This window comes from Mirounga leonina, unplaced genomic scaffold (assembly GCF_011800145.1).
Source record: "Mirounga leonina isolate KUSES-001 unplaced genomic scaffold, KU_Mleo_1.0 Mir_201, whole genome shotgun sequence".
Classification (NCBI taxonomy): domain Eukaryota; kingdom Metazoa; phylum Chordata; class Mammalia; order Carnivora; family Phocidae; genus Mirounga; species Mirounga leonina.
The window spans coordinates 604,788-626,398 of NW_023270504.1; the positions used below are offsets into that span (position 1 = coordinate 604,788).

Here is a 21,611-nt window from a genome sequence, read left to right on the forward strand (position 1 = left end):
AGTAACTCACATAGCTTATACAGTAGGTACTTAGTAAATAAATATGAAGTGAACAAACGATTATGTTACCTGACCTGGCCAACCTACCACAGAGATATCATTAGAATGCAGATTTTGGATTCCCAGGCCAGTCTTTTGTTGTATTCTGCCAATAAAACTTAAGTAGTATAAAAAAAATTTTTTTAATACCTAGGGAACATTTTCATTTTAAGTAAAATTTTGACACTGACCAGCTTACTTTGTTTGATACCATTTCCCCTTCTTTATCCCTTAATTTAACACTTGGAATTTCATGATTTTATTGTATCAAAATGAAAACATGAAAATAGTTTCTCTGTCTTCTTTAGTTTCTTTTCATGGATCTGTTTGCAAGAACTATTTTGTGTGTTGGGGCGTCTGGGTGGCTCAGTCAGTTAAGCATCTGCCTTCGGCTTAGGTCATGATCTCAGGGCCCTGGGATAGATCCCTGCATCGGGTTCCATGTTCAGCACAGAGTCTGCTTATCCCTCTCCTTCCCCCTCTGCTCCTCCCCCCACTCATGCACTTGCTCTCTCCCTCTCAGATAAATAAAATCTTAAAAAAAAAATTATTATTTTGTGTGATGATCTATATTTATTTATTTAAATATTATGAAAATATCGAGAAGACTGAAATGTAATCAAATAGCATGGCTATTCCTTTGACTTTAAATACTTGAATTTTTCTCTCAGCACTTCTGTTTTCTGCCTTTTTAAATTTGTTACATGTTTATTTCTCAGTGGTTACATGTAGGTCTGACCTTGCTGCACAAGTCTTTATGAAATTGAAAATGTGTATGATAGAGCTTGGAAACTATAAACCCTATTCAGAAGGAATGAATTATTTTCATAACTTTTATTATCACTTTACACTGTGACTGTAAAATGTTCACAATTTTCATGATGATGGGAATAATTCCACTGGGGATTTCTCTTTTTTACAACTGCTGTCAGAATTCAGAATCTTAAAATGGTTGGCATAATTTTTAGTGTGATCAGTAAAACACATCCTTCATGTTACGTAATAATTTATAAGTTTGGCTTACTACTTTTAAAAAGGAAAACACTTTTTATTAAGATGAATGAGTGCGTTGGTGTTATTGCTTTATGTTAGAAGATCATCATTAATTTAGTAAATGAAGGCCATTGATAAATCATTGAAACATAAATGTATTTAAAACAGATTTTTATTTTTGAAATACGATGAAAATGTTGATAAATATTTGGAAACTGTAGATTCTAGCTACAGACATATCCAGCTTGACTGAACATTGCTTGGATGCCCACTATCTGATTTGGATAAGCTAACATGTTTTAGAATGGCTCAGAAGCTAGGCAAAGCCATGGTTCAGAATGTCTTCAGGATTTGAATTCTGTCACATTTCTTAGGTGACTCACCAGGAGTATTTTGCTTCCTTTGTTTTAAGGACAGCTTTAAAGTAATCTTCTGATTTAGCTACTGATATTTTCATCAGAAAAGAAATGTCCTGTAAGAAACCTGTCTTCTTTAAATGTATCAGAGACATCTCCTATTATGCATCAACAAATTGGCATTATGGTTTTTTTTAGAGCTAGTCTCCAGGGAATTCATTTAGAACAAAAATGAGTCTATAGAGCCTTATCATGTAGATTGTGCTAGAGAGTTACCTCTCCAAAGATTATACTTTTCTAGAAAACACAAAACCATTCTCATGCACATCAGGTCAGTTTCTCATCACCTTACAAAATGCCAAATAAGTGGACACATTCTTACTCCTCTTTAAAGAGGTTCCTTCTACCCGGTATCTGCCATTATATCACACTTTCCTTATTGTGTGCAATGTCTATTTATTCTTTTAAGTACATAAATTTACAATGTATGATGACTTCTAATTCGTTCCATGGACTTGGAGCTTATCCTTGATTAGTATAGTAGGTTTTAGTGAAACAACTCGCTGCCCTGTCCCTAGCTGCAGAGTACCTTTCACTTTTAAAGCCTTCAACCCTCTACCCACTTGCTTGAGTATCTTTTCTTGATTATACAAAGTTCAAAATTTATCTGAACAGAGTCTCAGTGTTGTGATCCTCTGAATACTTTGCATGAATTCCCATGCTAACTTGATGCCATTACTGTAGCTACTCGTGGTCTTTTTAGGTTTACTGTATTTTTCTCCAGGAACAATTCTGTTTCTTTGAATAACTATCAGCAACAATTGTTTGATTCTTTGCTCACAGGTACTACAGTGCAACCATTCTGCAGATGTCTGGTGTTGAAGATGATAGACTTGCAATATGGCTGGCTTCAGTGACAGCCTTCACAAATTTCATCTTCACGCTTGTGGGAGTCTGGCTTGTCGAGAAAGTGGGCCGCAGGAAGCTTACCTTTGGGAGCTTAGCAGGTAGGTGACTGGATGGAGAAGTCAATTATAAACTTTTCTCTAATGATGACAAGTTCACCTTCCAAAATAAAATACCAGGTCCACTTATGATATTGTTCTCTCAGCCAAATAATAGAGTTCTTCTAGACAAAACGTTTTTTAAAAAAGAACTGAATGTTACGATATGTAACTAGAATGTGACTAGAAACTGGAATTGTAAGAACAACTTGAATCTACCGAGGGTAACATTCTGCTGTTGTTATTTTTGAGTTCTGCTCAAAGGTACAAAAGTGAAAAGAATAATTGGTTTTTGTTGTTCTTTGAAAAATTTGATATTCATAAACTCACTTTTCAACATGTTTTATTTTTAAGTTTGGTATAATATGGAAGTAAATTTGGGGCATTTTTTTCTTCAAGGCTCTTTCAACAGTAGAATATAATTTCTTCACAAAGCAGCGATAGACTCTTTTTGTGTTTGAACCAGGCTCAAATTCTAAGGTAAATTCTGGTTGGTGAAGTGTGTTTTCTGTAATAGCTAAATAAGACAAAACTTTTCTCACTTTCAAGTATCTTTTGTCTTTAAATTCTGACATTTCATTATTTATTTCTGTTTCACTTGACAGAATGAGACCCACCTTTGCCATTGTCTTCACATGTTCACCATATAATTTTCTTATCTTTTTCATATCTACAGATTCCTAATTATCAATTAGCTGTCTTCTGATAGCTCCTTTATAAGTTTAATTTGAGTAAGAATTCATTTTTCCAATAAATGTAACGTTTCCAGGCTGGCATGAACTAAATTCTATTTTCACCAAATTATACCTTAAGACATTGATCTAATAGCACTGCTTCCGGCACTTGTCCCAGATTTTAATGAGAAAATACATTCTGAGTTCCAAACTCAGTTATTTGGAACACAGAGTCTCTCCCACCCCTTCTTCCAGAAGGAAGCGTGGAATGCTTCCACCCTCTGTTCTTGCCTAAGCAGTGGACGGACTTGAGTCTGATAATATAAGTTGAACTGAGGGGAAGGTGAGCAGAGATTGTCTGATTAAGAGGCAAAGGTAATTTCAACAGCCAGGGTACACAGGGAAGCAGGAGGGTAAGTGAGGAAAGGGGAGGGACAAGGAGGCTAAAAACCATTCATTCATACGCTTGTGGAAGAAACCAGAAGTGTTTTGTCTGGAAAAAAAGACTAAAGGGTTACCCAGTAGATACCTAATTCTAGCAGATGGTAGATGTCATGAGGGCATTATTTTTACTTAATATGGGAAATATAGTCTTAATAATCAGAACTATCCAACAGTGAATTGGGCTGCCTCATTAGGATGGTAAACTCTCAACAAAAGCGTAGATGACCATCAGGTAGTGTTGTACCAAAAAATAAATTCCTACAGTTGGCTAGAAATTGGGTTTGCTGATTCCTGAGGTGCAGTTCAACCCTAAGAAGAGGTAATAGCTGCTTTAAACATTTTTAAATAGATAGTTACCCTTCCTTTTGAACGGGGCCTCTGTATATTGCTACCTTTTAAGAGGTCTATTTTTTAAATAGAATTTCAGGTCTTCTTAAATTTGGGATTCGGCTTTTGAGAGCTGAGGAAAACATTTTTTCTAGTAGTCTAGTCCCTTTATTTGTTGTATTCCAAGAGACACTTTCTCATCAGTTCTGAAGGTTTTTAAGGCATTGCAGATCTAGAACCATACTGCTTGGGTTTGAATTTTCTGACTTTAGGCAAGTTTCCATTTTCTCATTAGTAAAAAGCAATTCATTCTAGTCCCTACTTCATAGGGTTATGAAGAGGACTGAACACATTTATACACATAAAGCATTTAAAACTCTTCCTGACACAGATAATAAGGTGCCTAGCGCATCTTAGCTACCACAGCATTATTGCTGACAGAGTGGTTCCTTGTCGTTTTAACCATAATGTGAAATCAACTTGCATCCCCAGAATCCAGGAACTTTCCTAAACTCTTCTAGCCGATGTCAGAGATTTCAGGGACTGCTTTTTATGAGCAACCCGGCGGCACTTTTCTTTCCTGCCTTGTTTTCTTTTCAGCCAAAACCGCCAACATCCCAGATGTGCACACTGCTAAAACCATGCAGTCATTGCTCTAGCATGAAGGAGATCTTCCATCATGTAGACACCTGAGTTCCTTGTTATGTGGCCAATTCAAGTGATGATGTAGATATTACAGTGGTTTAGGAGGGAAAAGGCCTACTTTCTTGTCACAGGTCTCCTCTTTTACGTGTACATATAGATGACTTTTAATAATTTTTTAAAGAATTTATTTATTTGAGAGAGAGCAAGCAACGGAGAGAGCAGGAGGAGGGGCAGAGGGAGAGGGAGAGAGTCTCAAGCGGACTCCCAACTGAGCAGGGAGCCTGACACAGGGCTCAATCCCATGACCGTGAGACCGCGACCTGAGCCAAAGTCAACAGTCAGATGTTAACCAACTGAGCCACCCAGGCACCCCAGTGACTTTTAATATTTTTAAAGCTTGCTTAGAAAACTGGTCTTTCTCATAAATATTACACATTTAAAGATAGCCTCTTGATTCTTTAATAGAATAAGGTCTATATTTACATAAGTTTATTGTAACTAATCAGAAAGCCAGAACACTGTTGTCATTTTTCCCCAAATATCTTGGTAGTAGAATATTTCTGAAAACATCACTCATAGGCTGTCTCCATCAGAATTACCAGAGGGCACTTATTTTGAAATACGTATTCATGGACCTTACCCCAGATGTACTAAATTAGTATCTCTGAAGAGGGGGTCTGGAGCATGTACACTTTAAACAGGTTCCCCAGCTGATACTTATTTACAACAAAGTGTGCTTTATTAGAGTCATGGAAAGGGGAATTACTATTTTTTCTATGTATTTACTAATAATTCAGCCCTGCATCAGGTAGTTATAGTAACTTATTGCATCAGATATTTTTGAGCATGTTATTTATCCAACACACTTCACTTCCTATGAAGAACATCCTTATTAGGAAAATTATATCAGAATCCCAAAATGTCACAGTATACTTAGTTATAAGAGATTCTTCTCTTAAAACATAAAGAATGTGCCCAAACTGCACAGAGCACTGGGGAAGATCCAAGGCCTTCCTTTTTTTTTTTTTCTTCAATTGATATTATTGAAGAAATTTGCTTTTTTTAAATTATGTTAATCACCGTACATTACATCATTAGTGTGTTTTTTTTTTTTAAAGATTTTATTTATTTATTTATTTGACAGAGAGACACAGTGAGAGAGGGAACACAAGCAGGGGGAGTGGGAGAGAGAGAAGCAGGCTTCCCGACGAGCAGGGAGCCCGAGGCAGGGCTCAATCCCAGGACCCTGGGATCATGACCTGAGCCGAAGGCAGACGCTTAACGACTGAGCCACCCAGGTGCCCCGCATCATTAGTTTTTGATGTAGTGTTCCATGATTCATTGTTTGCATATAACACCCAGTGCTCCATTCAGTACGTGCCCTCTTTCATACCCATCACCAGGCTAGCCCATCCCCCCACCCCCTTCTCCTCTAGAACCCTCAGTTTGTTTCTCAGAGTCCATAATCTCTCATGGTTCATCTCCCCCTCTGATTTCCCCCCTTCATTTTTCCCTTCCTGCTATCTTTTTTTTTTTTTTTTAAACATATAATGTATTATTAGTTTCAGAGGTACAGGTCTGTGATTCAACAGTCTTACACAATTCACAGCACTCACCATAGCACATACCCTCCCCAATATCTATCACCCAGCCACCCGATCCCTCCCACCCCCCACCACTCCAGCAACCATCAGTTTGTTTCCTGAGATTAAGAATTCCTCGTATCAGTGAGGTCATATGATACATGTCTTTCTCTGATTGACTTATTTCACTCAGCATAATACCCTCCAGTTCCATCTGCATCGTTGCAAATGGCAAGATTTCATTCCTTTTGATGGCTGTATAATATTCCATGGTGTGTATATATATGTGTATATATATATATATGTATGTATGTATGCAGTATATATATATGGTATATATATATATGTATGTATGCGGTGTGTGTGTATATATATATATATATATATATACCACATCTTCTTTATCCATTCATCTGTCGATGGACATCTTGGCTCTTTCCATAGTTTGGCTATTGTGGACATTGCTACTATAAACATCGGGGTTCACATAGCCCTTCACATCCCTATATTTGTATCTTTGGGGTAAATACCCAGTAGTGCAATTGCTGGGTCGTATGGTAGCTCTGTTTTCAACTTTTTGAGGAACCTCCATACTGTTTTCCAGAGTGGCTGCACCAGCTTGCTTTCCCACCAACAGTGTAAGAGGGTTCCCCTTTCTCTGCATCCCTGCCAACAGCTGTCATTTCCTGACTTATTAATTTTAGCCATTCTGACTGGTGTGAGGTGGTATCTCATTGAGGTTTTGATTTGGATTTCCCTGATGCTGAGCAATGTTGAGCACTTTTTCATGTGTCTGTTGGCCATTTGGATGTCTTCGTTGGAAAAATGTCTGTTCATGTCTTCTGCCCATTTCTTGATTGGATCATTTGTTCTTTGGGTGTTGAGATTGATAAGTTCTTTATAGATTTTGGGTACTAGCCCTTTATCTGATATGTCATTTGCAAATATCTTCTCCCATTCTGTCGGTTGTCTTTTGGTTTTGTGGCCTGTTTCTTTTGCTGTGCAAAAGCTTTTTATCTTGATGAAGTCCCAATAGTTCATTTTGCCCTTGCTTCCCTTGCCTTTGGCTATGTTTCTAGGAAGAACTTGCTGCCGCTGAGGTCGAAGAGGTTGCTTGTGTTCTCCTTTAGGATTTTGATGGACTCCTGTCTCACATTTAGGTCTTTCAACCATTTGGAGTCTATTTTTGTGTGTGGTGTAAGGAAATGGTCCAGTTTCATTCTTCTGCATGTGGTTGTCCAATTTTGCCAACACCATTTGTTGAAGAGACTGTCTTTTTTCCATTGGACATTCTTTCCTGCTTTGTTGAAGATTAGTTGACCCTAGAGTTGAGGGTCCATTTCTGGGCTCTCTATTCTGTTCCATTGATCTATGTGTCTGTTTTTGTGCCAGGACCATACCGTCTTGATGATGACAGCTTTGTAATAGAGCTTGAAGTCTGGAATTGTGATGCCTCCGGCTTTGATTTTCTTTTTCAACATTCCTCTGGCTATTCGGGGTCTTTTCTGGTTCCATACAGATTTTAGGAGTATTTGTTGCATTTCTTTGAAAAAAGTGGATGGTATTTTGATGGGGATTGCATTAAATGTGTAGATTGCTCTAGGTAGTATTGACATCTTCACAATATTTGTTCTTCCAATCCATGAGCATGGAACGTTTTTCCATTTCTTTGTGTCTTCCTCAATTTCTTTCATGAGTATTTCATAGTTTTCTGAGTACAGATTCTTTGCCTCTTTGGTTAGATTTATTCCTAGGTATCTTATGGTTTTGGGTGCAATTGTAAATGGGATCGACTCCTTAATTTCTCTTTCTTCTGTCTTGTTGTGGTGTATAGAAATGCCTAAAAGTAACATAGACCAGAAAGGAACACAGACAATATACAGTAACAGTCACCTTACAGGCAATACAATGGCACTAAATTCATATCTTTCAATAGTTACCCTGAATGTAAATGGGCTAAATGCCCCGATCCAAGGCCTTCCTATATTGAACTCAACTCTGGGTTAGAGTAATGATCAGTCGACAGTAACCATAATAATCTGAACACTAACAGGTGGCTGATAAAACATCTGTAACTTGTTAAAGGAAATAATTCAAGTAGTTTTAAGCTTTAAAGGTATATGGGTATATGACAGGACTAGGTGATCATTTTAAAATTTATTCCATAAATAAAGTCATTTAAGATACCATGCCTTTCCCTTAAGGAGTTTATCATCTTAAAAGTTTATTTTACAAGTTATTATTGGGGCACCTGGGTGGCACAGTCAGTTAAGCATCCAACTCTTAGTTTCGGCTTAGGTCATAATCTTGGGGTTATGAGATGGAGCCCCGCGTCAGGCTCCGTGCTCAGGGAGGAGTCTGCTTAAGACTCAACTCTTCCTCTGCCCTCACCCACCCCACCGCACGTGCTGTCACACTCTCTCTCTCAAATAATAAATGAATCTTTCTAAAAAGAGTTTATTTTACAAATTATATATATCATATATATGTGTGTGTGTTTGTGTGTATGTATAAGTTAAGTTATGCCCAGGCATATGGGATGCCCAATAACCTGGGGAGCTGTTTAAAACTCAGGTATCTGATCCCCATTTCCTGGAGACTCTGAGTCAGAGGTTTATATACATTCCAAGCATTTGCTTCCAATAGGAAATCAGGACTGAGAAACACTGCTATATATAATAAAGAATGTAAAGGTGTAATACTGACTTTTAAAGGACTGTCATCCAAAATGCATTAAGATAAAATAAAATTTGTGCTTAAGAAGGGTTGAATCGCCTGCTTTTCAGGAATTTTGTGCATCCAGAATGGTCAGTTCACCATATTTTGCAGTAAGTTGGACCTTTTTAGAGATGGATGCAAGAGACACATTGTATATACTGCAGAACTCTCACTAGATTATATACCACATTCTAACCTTATGACCTCAATTGGGTAGTCCTAAGATTTTGTTCTGGGCGCCTGGGTGGCTCAGTTGGTTAAGCGACTGCCTTCGGCTCAGGTCATGATCCTGGAGTCCCGGGATCGAGTCCCGCATCGGGCTCCCTGCTCGGCAGGGAGCCTGCTTCTCCCTCTGACCCTCCCCCCTCTCATGTGCTCTCTGTCTCTCTCATTCTCTCTGTCTCAAATAAATAAATAAAATCTTTAAAAAAAATTAAATTAAAAAAAAAAGATTTTGTTCTTTTTTAATTTTTTCCCAAAAATATTCAATATTACAAAAATCTGTGGTGCTATGGTCCATTCATTAATGCAACCAGTACTTCTAGGGATCTACCATATTCCAGGCCTTAGAACCAGATGTATGTGAGTATGTGCGAGGCATACTATCTTAGAGTTTATATTTTATCATGAAGACAGATTATTTAATAAGCATTATGAAAGAAACATATCATGTTTCCTTCATATCTCAAAGTATCAAAATTCCCAGATTGAAAAAAATCTTCCCTGCCCCACAACAATATGCCATGGAAGTAATTTGTAGAAATAGGTAAGGACCCAGGTTCTGTGATAGGCAAATTTACAGTAAAATTCAAGGTTTGTTTTGTTTGAAGAGAGAGGGATGATTTTCATAATAAACCTAATATATCTCCTCTCTTTCTAAAAGACTTCAGTTTCCCAGTTCAGGGCTCTGATAGTCTTTTCAGAAAAGAAATGCCTCAAATATTCCTAGTTCTGGTTTGAGTTTTAAGTCAGCAAGGGGCAAACAAGCTGGATTTTAGGTTCATGGCTTTTTTGACCCAGTATGGCAAAAACAGACTTCTTATCTCCCCTTCAGGCCTCCCCCTTCCTTCAGCTTTTTTCTACAATTTTGAAAGTATGCTTCTGCTTCTTAACGACTATGATAGTACGATAGCATTTTCTAGCATTACCAAAATCCTTAAAATGCATTAGGATATTTAAAATTCGCTGCAGTTCTGCAAGGTGAGTATTTTCACTAAGCCCCGTTTTATGGAAGACAAAATTGAAGTTTGGAAAGGTCCTGTGCCTTGCCCGAGATCACAGAAGTCAAGAAATGGCAGAACTGGATGTAACCGCAGCATTTAACTGGACACATCCGCTGCATCTTAAACATACACACCTCAGCCATTATATAATTCCACTGCGCTTGCACAGTGCTTCCCAAAGTTCTCCTTTTATCCATTCATTTAATAATATTTTTGGTCATAACTTAAATTTACCTCCCAGTTTAATCAATAAAAACTTCGAAATGCCCTCCCTAAATTCCCTATTTTAAACACATTGCCCCATTCAAATTAATTGTACGAATTACTACAATCGTATTTTCTTTCTTCCTGTGACTGTGTATCCTCTCAGTGGCTGGAACAATAGTCAGAAATTGGAAAACTTTCTTTTTTACTGTCAGACTGTCTCTCCGGGACTCAAAAGTGAGCCTTTTAAGTGATACGCATAATCACTGTTTCTATAATTGAAAGATTCTACTTCCAGACCCCAGCAGGAAAGAAATGAATACATGTGCTAGATCCTTTCTGGCACCTTCAACTCATGAGGAAAGAATGCTACTCCTCTTTAATAAGAAATGTTCTCTCAGCTGCTTTTGAAATGTTCAGACTGATTTGGGACCTTAAACAGTGAACACCGTTAGAACAATTTTCTTGGCAACATGAGCAACACTTGGTGTGAGTCTGTCGCCTTTGATACTTCTGACATCTTGGGTACTCAGTCACGCTGGTTGCATTAGTTTATTGTGAGACTGTCAGCAATCCAAGGGTTTTTTTGTTTGTTTGTTTTAAGATTTTTATTTGTCAAAAAGAGAGAAAGAGAGAGAGAGAGCACAAGCAGGGGGAGCGGCAGGCAGAGGGAGAAGCAGACTCCCCGCTGAGCAAGGAGCCCAGTGTGGGACTTGATCCCAGAACCCCGGGATCATGACCTGAGCTGAAGGCAGGTGCTTCACCAGCTGAGCTACCCAGGCACCCCTGTTTTTGTTTTGTTTTGTTTGTTTGGTTGGTTTGTTAAGAAAATCATTACCAGTCCTCTGCTTGGTAGCAAATATATTTGCTTTGAATTTCACTCTTGTCATGTTTCACAGTGAATGTGCTGGTGAGTTTTTTCTGATAATCTGTATATATATTAGGAACTTTCTTTTTTTAATAATCCAATGAAAGTAAAGTATTTTTTTCAGAGGTATGTCTTGCCAAACCCAGTCTGCTTTGAAAAATGTTGCCAACTATTCTCTGATGTAAAACTTCTTTTTAATTTAATTTTTTTAATTTTTATTTTTTTTAGGTACCACTGTAGCACTCCTAGTTCTTGCTTTGGGATTTCTACTGTCAGCACAGGTTTCCCCACGCATCACTTTTAAACCAGTAGCTCCATCAGGACAGAACGGTACTTGCACAAGATACAGGTGAGATTTCATAATGGTTCCCCTGCCTTAACCTAACTCTAATAACTTTTTTGTTGGCTTTTACCTTTTCTAAAATTTGAGAGATGAGTAGAACCTTGCTTATGAAGGAAGATAAGACGATGATGGGAAGGGTGGTGGGGAGGGACCATGAGCAGGAGGAACAGCATGTGCAAAGACACGAGGACAAAACTGCTTAAGGAAAAGTATTAGATACAATATTGACATCTTTCTGGAAGTTAGAAGTTGGGATTGATATGGAATCTAAGCAGGAATACTGTGAAACCATTTTAGATCATATGTGTATGACTCAGTGGCATCTACATTCCAGGTAAAATAAATAATCAGTAATTAAACTTTTCCATGATGTACATGTCTGATAGAAGAGATTATCATCTGTGTATTCTAACAGTCTTCACAGAATTTCACAAGTATCCTCTCATTCATGTAAGCAAAAAAGGAAGTTTTCTTTCACTGCTGGGGTTCTTCCAGAACATTAAAAAGTGGAAAGAGATGGTGGGAGAGAGTGAAATAATTCTGATGGCCAATTGCAGGTGTAGGAGCTCTAATGTTAAGTCTAATGGTATACACACTATGTGATTAGATGATTGGAGAAATGGATGGATGGGTAGACAGATGGACTAAAGAATGCACAAATGAATTACTTAAGAGATTGAATGAACAGGTCAATTAATGTATCTGGCAGCAGAGTTTCAAAGTTTATTAACTTCATTTTAGTGGTTGAAAAGGCTAGCAGCCCCTTTAAAATACATAGATAGAACAAGACCTGTCTTTATTTATTTATTTATTTAGAGCGAGTGAGCAAGCGCATGCACATGCAGGGGTGGAGAAGGGGCAGAGGGAGAGGGGGAGAGAGAATCTTAAGCAGGCTCCACACACCCACTGTGGAGCCCAACACAGGGCTTGATCTCATGACCCTTGAGATCATGAACTGAGTTGAAATCAAAAGTCAGACGTTTAACTGACTAAGCCACCGAGGTGCCCCAAGACCTAGTTTTAAAAACAAAAAATGATAGTCCTTCAGCCTCAGCTAAATGGACACAAGTCTCAAGTCAATGGGTAAATGATTTATTAATTTATTAACTTTTAGTTATATACTCCTATATGAAATTAAAACATTACATTGATACACTAAATTCCACTTGGAATCCACTTGGAACTTCATATTGAGTGGGTATTGTATCTATGGTGGTTTCTCATTACAACAATGAGAGGATATATATTATGCCTTCCAGGTCCCAAATTCTGATATTTACTTTCCTTTAGAAGTAAATGGTTATACTCCTCCTTCCTCTTACTAATAAGTTTACTTATATATTTGCCTACTGATTTTTTAATATTCTTTATCGTGTTCTAAAAAAGACTTAAAGATGTCTTGATAAAAGAAGTTAACCTTAGAATAGACTATTCCTAGATGTAGTGATGTTTACTTTCTTTCAACATCCCACATCAACTGCTAGATGATAGAGCAATTACCAGAACTCTGCGTGCTCTGCTTTTGATTTTTTCTTGATAGATATTTTAAGTAAAATGTTTTTAACATAGTTACTTCTGGCAAGTTATTTAAAATATTACCGTTGTTGGGACGCCTGGGTGGCTCAGTCAGTTAAGTGTCTGCCTTCAGCTCACATCATGATCCTGGGGTCCTGAGCTCGAGCTCCACATTGGGCTCCTTGCTCAGCGGGGAGCCTGCTTCTCACTCTGCTGCTCCCCCTGCTTGTGCTCTTTCTCTCTCTGACAAATAAATGAATAAAACCTTAAAGAAAAAAATACTGTTGTTTGAGCAACAACTCCGATATATGATGTCTGATTTAGATGGAGTAATTTAGATTCAGAATAAGACTGATACACGCATGGTCAGGGCATCTAAAGGCAGAAAGTTAGCCAGAGTATGAAAAAAGTTTTATGAACTTCTGATACAGGAAAAGAATGACAAACTTTTGAATGATTGTCATAATAAAGTAGTTTTCTTGACATCAACTTTTAGAGTTTAAATAAAAATATTTATTGCCCTAGTTAGTTTGCATAGCAGTTTATGATTACCAACCTATTAATCCTTCTGATCCTTCTAAGTTGTCATCTACCTAGGATTTCAATACCAAAGTATAATGGAGTAGAAGTGGTACAGCTTAATTTTATTCTCATCACAAAAACAGGCAGTAGTTTTAAAAACAGAACCAAATTTTAGATGTCCTTTGGGAGACAGTGAATATGAAAACAGTTATATGTTGTGTACCATCTTTCAGTTACATATTATGCTTTGTGGGAATTTGATAGGACATACATATATTCTGAGTGATTATATAAAATAGGCCTGCATTCCCCATACTGATTTTGTTCTAGTCTCCTGGTTGTGTTCTTGTTTTGTTAAAATTATGTATACACTTTCCCCTTTCTTTAAGATAAGCATGAAAGTCATGTTTGTAATACAGTACCATAGGATGAGTAATAGTTTAGGCTGTAAATATAGGTACTGTGCTTTCCTCATGGATTGATCTATATAGGAAAATTGAACAAATAAAACAGATTTAAAAGGGAAATTGATTTAATATCTATCTTAAAAATGTATACTATTAATGAGATTGTAAATTTCTCTCCATTTTGGAAGGAATACAATTCTGCCTAATAAGAGTCAAATGCCTACACCTACTGACTCAGCACTTCCGCTTGTAGAAATCTATAGACTGTAGCAATGAGTGTGTATTCATCCCAGTTACGGCCAAGTATTCTTTATCCGATTAAACATAGTTTCTAATGAGAGCTATCAAAGCTTTGAGGATTCATACCTTTCCTAAGTAACACTTCCCTCAAATTCTTGACATCTTCTTAGTTTTGAGTGTGACCTCAGTATATGCAAATTGCTATCATAAAATCCTTCAAAGTAGGCAGATATTTCCTAAAATATATGTGAAATTTCAGGGTTTTAATCTCATTCATTCATTCATGTGTTCATGCATGTAGTTAAAAATATTTATGGAACACCTACTTACAGGATTATAGTAAGGATAAATTAATATAAGAAAACAGTGCCTAGCACATAACAAGCATTCAGTAAATAATGTAGCCATTGTTATAATTAATAAAGCTTATAATAGGAGATGAGCATGGGATGATGGGTAGTCTTTCAGAGAAGATTACCCTGAGCATTGGCTGTTTGAACTGAGCTCTGAAAGGGGGAGAGGAGCATGGCAGGCAGAACAAACAGCGTATACAAAGGCCATGCAAGGCACAGAGAACTTGGCAAGTGCAAGGAACTGAAAGAATGCTACTGCAATTAGAGGAGCTTAAGAGAACATGGGTAAGGTAGGCGGAGCCAGGTTCATGCAGGACCTCAAAGGTCATGTGAACGATTCTGATCTTCAGTCTAGGAACATGAACCCAGTGAGAAGTTTAAGTAGGGTAGTGGCTTGACCAGATTTTCAAGTCTAAACTTTCTCTCTGGGGGTGGGATGCACAGAGGGCATATGCTGATGTAGGGAAACTGGTTATTAGAGTTGTCTATGAGAAAGACGATAATTGCCTGAACTATGGTGGCAATATTGAAGATGAACAGGTAGGACAAATCCTAAATATATTGAGGAGAGAAAAATCAACAGCAATTAAAAATAAGTAATTGATTAACTATGAGCAACCAGGTAGAAGAGATCATGAAAACGAAATGTGGTTATTGGGTGAGGCAATCACTATATTTTAGTAGGAGTTGACAAAAAGGCTGTGTATCTAATTCATTTTTATTTTCCCTTTTAAAATTTCTCAATTGAGAATCTTACTTAGAGTCATCTGAGGAAGTGTTTAAAGCTACCCATCCCTCATTCCCATGGATCTGCCTCAGCAGAATGGTGGAGGGTATGTTAGAAATACTCCCCCGGCTGATTCTAGTACATCTTCTATTAAGAATCACATACCATAATGCTTCAATTTTTTTATTTTTTTTAAGATTTTATGTATTTATTTGAGAGAGAGAGAATGAGAGACAGAGAGCATGAGAGGGAGGACGGTCAGAGGGAGAAGCAGACTCCCTGCTAAGCAGGGAGCCCGATGCGGAACTCCATCCTGGGACTCCAGGATCATGACCTGAGCCAAAGGCAGTCGTTTAACCAACTGAGCCACCCAGGTGCCCTGCTTCAATTTTTTTAACTGCCAGCTTCCTTTCATTTCTTTTTTTTTTCCCTTGAATGTTGTTAAAGCAAGCATACAAAAATAATCAATGTGGTTCTTTTTCTATTGAGTAATATTTTTGTGTTTTCCTCTCCAGATGAAGTTTACAAGCATTAAAATTTCTAAACTGTTGCTCCCTATGATAATGACACTAGTTTTGAGAAACTGTATATGCCTAAGTAGCTCCTCACAGTTTAGTTACAGTAAGAATATTTTGGCAATCACTATACTTTCCTTCTCCTTTTGCCAACCTTGTGTGATTTAGCACACGTTGGCATGACACTATAAAGCTGTTAGTTATAAAACTTAGAATGTGCAGAAGCCCTGTTAGCCCCTAATTTTTTTTTCCAGTGTTTGGCATCCTGGTGATGATGTGTTTGTATCCAGTAATTCTTAGCAACTTGACAGTGAATATAGTATTATACTATGAATTGCAACTTTCCATTTTTGTCAAATTTTGTCTTCTATCTAGTGATTTCCATTAAAATTAACTTATTTTAATTTTTTGGCCTGGTTGTATAGGCTAATATTCTTTGAGGTTACAGAGGACAATATGTCTGTTGAATAATATCCATAGACCTACTTCAGATGAAGATAAATGTATGTAAAGGGAAAATGAGAGTTGAAACAAAAACCTCCTGACCTTATCATGTACCCTTATCTCCAAATGGTTATACATGTCTTTTGCTAGATTTAAATACCTAGGCCTGAATTTGATGCCTGGATGAGAGAATTGTGGAAGAGATTCTTGGAGGAAGTTGGTCACTTATGGGACATTCTCATTTTCTTCATGACCTTTTTATCTTCATGCCTTGGCATTTGGCAAGGGACCTGCAAAGACACCCACAATAGCAGGATCCCCTATATAAACTTGTGTTTTCTACAATCAAGAAGTGCTTCTTGGGAAGCCAGAAAGGCAAAAAGGAGGACTCTAGTTTAGCTGTGCAAAGTAGGGAAAGAACATCCCAGGAAGAAGACACATCCTGTAGACAGGCCCTACGCAGGGAGCCTGGCTTCTTAAGGAGTGTGCTAGTGAGGCTGGGTCATAGCGGGCAAGCAGGAGAATGCCACAAAGATAAACTGGATGACAGACCATGCCGGGACCTCATAAACCATGAGAATTCAGGACATCATCTTAGATTACTGAGAAGCCTTTGAAGGGTGATGAGATGAAATGACATAATCAGATTTGTGTTTTTAAAAGATGACTCTGAAAAAAAATTTAATTTAAAAACATAAAAGATCACTCTGGCTGCAGAGTGGAGAACTGATAGAGGGACAACAAAGGGTGCTAGAGGGAGATGAGGTAAGAGAGCTCAGGAGCCTAGGAAGGAGGTAATGCAAAGTTGACATCGGCCATGGAGACACAAAAACTCAATAGTTTGGAAGGGAGTGACAGGGCTGGGTGATTGGGTGGATGACATACAGGGACAGATACTTTAGGCAGGGTTAGAATCGTACTCAGGTGAGAGGAGCCCAGGGATCTGAAACTTCACAGCCATCCACTTCTCAGAAACACTGTTCCTGGGGTATAACTCTACAGAGTCTTTCCCTTGCTTTCCAATTAAATATAGCAGTTACATAGTAAGAACAGTCCTTAGTATTAGCTGTCACTCATATTCTTATTTGAAACATTCCTTCTGGACCTCAGAAGACTTGGAGAAAAGCTCTTATGAACTTGTCTATTTAGGTTTGAAGTAACACAAAAAGGCAAAGGGAAAAACATGTATCTCTGATAACCCATAAGGACCTTTTGTCTCATTCAAGAGCTCTGGTCATTGTAATGAATAAATAAAATCAACCTGGAGGAGTTCTGTTCACATTTCAAGCCAACCCACTTTAGAATATCATCCCTGCTTTGTTCCATGTAAACAAAAAGAATACACTCTCCAGTACTGTGACAGGAATAGACTGCAGCCATAACCACTGGGGTATTTCCTTACAATAAAGGCCAAGGAAACTACAAATAAAATGAATACTAATGGAGTTTTTTTTTTTTTTTTAGACTTTATTCATTTGAGAGAGAGAGACAGCACGAGCAGTGGGGAGGAGCAGAGGGAGAGGGAGAAGCAGGCCCCCCACTGAGCAGGGAGCCCAATGTGGGGCTCGATCCAGGACCCTGGGATCATGACCCGAGCCGAAGGCAGACGCTTAACTGACCAAGCCACCCAGGCGCCCCTAAATGGAGTTTCTAAAAAAAAAAAAAAACACTTAACTATTCTCTAATTAAGTTTAAATAAAATAAGATCACTTTCTTATAAATTATGATATCAAATGAGCAATGAAAACAGTTCAGGTATTAACACTAAATCATTCTGGTTTGTTAAATTGAAGCATTTCCATCACAATGTAAAAGCATGTTACACAGCCCCTTCTGTGTTTGCCCTACCTATCACTGTGGACCATCCTTTAAAAAAAAATTTTATTTTTTTAATACAAAGCATAGCAATGTGGTTAAAAGACTCTCTTTAGTGAATGTAACTTTGGAAACTATCTTTGTGGTCTGGGTGGGTGGGTGGGTGGTTGGATGAGGTGGGTTGGCTGGCTGGAGTTGAGAGAAGGCAGGTGATGTACTGACGGAAGGAAGTTTTTAGTATAATTTCATAGTCCTAGGAGTTAGGTATATTTGCTAGAAAATTTGGCAACACTCTGTTGCTATATATAGTTGCCAGTGTAGGAAGCTTCCAAGCCTTTGTTTCTTCAAAGTGCTTGGGCTTTACCTCCACTCATGTCTACAGCACGATGACTGATTCATTCTGTAGACCTGCTAAAAGACTCCGCAGTTTAGTTGGGAAGATCTCTGGGCACTCAACGAGTCAAATGCTGCGCAGGTAATGCTTCAGTGAATTTTTCAGGTTGCTGCTTGGTAGTAACAAGAGAATGTTTTCCTCGTATTAATAAGCAGATAACAAAACAAGATGGTATGACACATGCCTCTTGGACTATAACATCCAGGTTATATGGTGAATAAATTAGAAGACTAGAAAAATGAAATCAGGTATCTGGAACAGCCTGGTTTTAGAAGCAGACATCCAGCAATTGGTTGTTGTATGATTCTACACACTTTAGCACATCAAAGAATATGGCACTTTAGGAAAATATGTATATGAATTTGTAGTCAGTTCATTGTTTAATAAGCATTTTTTGAGAGTGACAGTAGGTCAGGGGATACTGAGATTAAAGGGAAAAAAGGAAACCTTACTCCACATTCACAGCTAGGAGGGAGGAAGATGCAAATAAATAATTGCAAAGTAGCGTGATCGAGGCTGATGGATGTATCAGAGCATGCCCTGGCATAATTCACTTCTCCTGGGGCCATCACAGAAGGCCTCACACAGGAGGGTTCTTAACCTTAACATTCTTCTAGACGCCTTCTGAGAGTAATGTTCTCAGCTGCATAAAATAAATTATATGAATACACGGGAAATCAATTATATTGAAATATGACTGCCAAATATTTTTTAAATAAACCTGTTATATAGTAATGTATATAGTTCTTCACTAACATTAATAGATCTAGCTGCAAAGCTAAGTAGTTTCAAAACCACAGTGAATGTAAATGGTTTTTGTGATTTCTGCAACTACTGTAATGGGATATGAAAATATATGTGATTTCTATTGTCAGTAGTTTATTGCCTACATTCATAACTGAAGGAAATGCTAAATTTTAGTAAAAGGCTAATGAAATAAGGTGTAATTTTTTTTTTCCTCATCCGAGTTTATAGCCCTGTATTTAAGTCCTCATATAGGAGGAAGCTTGATCTTATTCTTCCAGGGTAAGAGTTTCTCAGACCAGTGAAAGTGGAGATGGCCCCCAGGACATGTGTCAAACAGATTAGCTCTTCAGGGAATTCTAAAGTTTGGTAATGTTGGTGAAGGGACACTGGTCATGAGATGAGGTAGAAGGAAGGGCAGGGCTTTATATAAGTCAAAATGTGTAGTTGATGAAAAGCATTCAACAGCATCAGGCAAGGAAGTAACATGATCAAATTTGAGCTTTAGAAAGAGTTTTCTGCTTGAATTTTAGGGGACTTACTGAGAGAAAAGGACAGAGACCTCCAGAAAGAAATAACAGGAGTCTGAAGTTATTGCATGGATGGTGAGCTTGAGGACAAAGGGGTCTTTGGAGATATGATTGGGAGTAGACTGGTTAGAGGGAAAGAGACTGTGTTTGGATAGTTCAATTCTGTGGATATTCAGTGCAGGTTAAATGATCCCAGGTGATATGCCTAGGAAGATAGATGGACCATAATTGCAGGCATGCTTTTTATTTAAAAATAATAATAGTTTCTTTTAATTCTTACTGTATGCAGGTATCATTCTTTTTGAATATAATCTCATATTACCCTTAAGTTTCCCTACGTGGAAGTTGCTATCATTATTTAATTTTATGGGTAAGAAGGTTCAGAGAGTTTATATAGCTTGCTGAGAGTGATGGAACTAGTAAATTGCAGAGCCACCTTGTTCTCTCCACCACCCTCTTTAGTCAAACTAACGGCCTTTCTTTGAATATGTGTCAGTACTACCCAAATCTATGAGTATTCTAATGACACGGTTAGGTATCTATTACTCGAAAAGCAAAGGGAAGGGTTATAAGTTCTGCACATTAAATGCCAGGTACTTAAATACTAAGTTTTTATTTAACAAAATACTTCCCTGAAAACAAGTATCAAGTGATGAGAATTGTTAAAACCAGAGGCAACCTAATTAAATTTTGTCCTAAGGGTGCCATTTAATTGAACTAGCATTAAAACTCTTTAAAATCACTGCGAATCATTTCACCTTTTCAACATCTCTGATCCTAGCAAAATAAGAGGTACCTTAATAAATACTACGCTCTCACAAAGCCCTTACTGACTTGTAGGAGAATCGTTTATGGAAAGAAAATAATGCCCAGCTTAGAAGTGTTAAGGAGTAGGTTTATAAATCCCTGCCTTAGGACCTTATCAAAATTAGAGAGGACTCCCTTCATTCTCCTAAACTTGCTTTTGATTCTTTTTAAAAAGAAAGAGGTTAGGAATTTGGGGACACTGATCAAGAAACTAGTCCTAGAGACCGTGTACCATAACGCTGTTCTTTCCAAAGGAATGCCAAACAACATTTAGTTATCCCCCATACTGGTTCAGCCTTCTTCTGGTGAGGTGAGATTTCTTTATTTTCCCAAAAGTGTGTCTAGTTCTGGACCCCTACAGAGGGAGCATAGGAGACACAGAGGCAGGTGCCTGTAATTCAGCTCAGTTCTTTGTGTGTACACCTGGGCAGTTGCTTCAGGTGGGCAAGATAGTCGGACCCTTTTTCTTACCTCCTACTAGAAAATGATCGGCAGTGGTGGTGGTCAGCCATAGGTTTCTTATCTTCTTTGAGGTTCATTCAATGGACAAGTCCCCTTTTTTCTCTAAAGCAGCACTGCAGGACAATAACTTCTTGACACAAATTTCTCACAGGAATTGTATAGCATTTTAAGTTCTGTTTGTTGCACTGTAGAAAGTACGTGTGAATTTTGGTCTTACTCAGGAGCAATCGATTATAGTCACAGTTTATACTGCCGTGTTAACAGGGCTTTAGGCCCATAAAGGGAAATTTGACCAGAATATCCCAGAACAGTTCCAGAAACTGATTCATTATTACTTCTTCCCAATAGAATGTTATTTCTCATGAAAAAAAACTAACCCATGTGAATGAGTATCTGATGAAAGCACTATGACTTACCAAGCTACTTATTTTATACAAAGTTTGTAACAAGTTGTATTAGAATCATTAATAAGCACCTTATGGATCTTAACACACCCAAAACCACCCACCCGTGTTATAGTCCTTTATAAACCATACTATCCCTTGTAATTGAAAACAGATTCCATAACATCTTTCAGTACTCTGTTGTTCTGAGATGACAGAGGACAAAAGATACTGAGACATTGTTCCTACCCTCACAGAACTTTTGAGTGTAGAAGAGAAAGATGCTTTTTCACAATTGCCTGTAGTCGATATTTTAACACAAGAGTAAAGAA

General features: G+C 37.8%; 1 protein-coding gene across 1 annotated transcript in view; it reads left to right on the forward strand.

Annotated features, from left to right (window-relative positions):
• Positions 1–21,611, forward strand: part of SLC2A13 (solute carrier family 2 member 13) — a 359,809-nt gene that overhangs the window by 243,766 nt on the left and 94,432 nt on the right. Inside the window, exons 5-6 of the mRNA XM_035027907.1 lie at positions 2,232–2,395; positions 11,307–11,427. Coding sequence (XP_034883798.1) covers positions 2,232–2,395; positions 11,307–11,427 — 285 coding nt within the window. The remainder of the gene's footprint in view (positions 1–2,231; positions 2,396–11,306; positions 11,428–21,611) is intronic.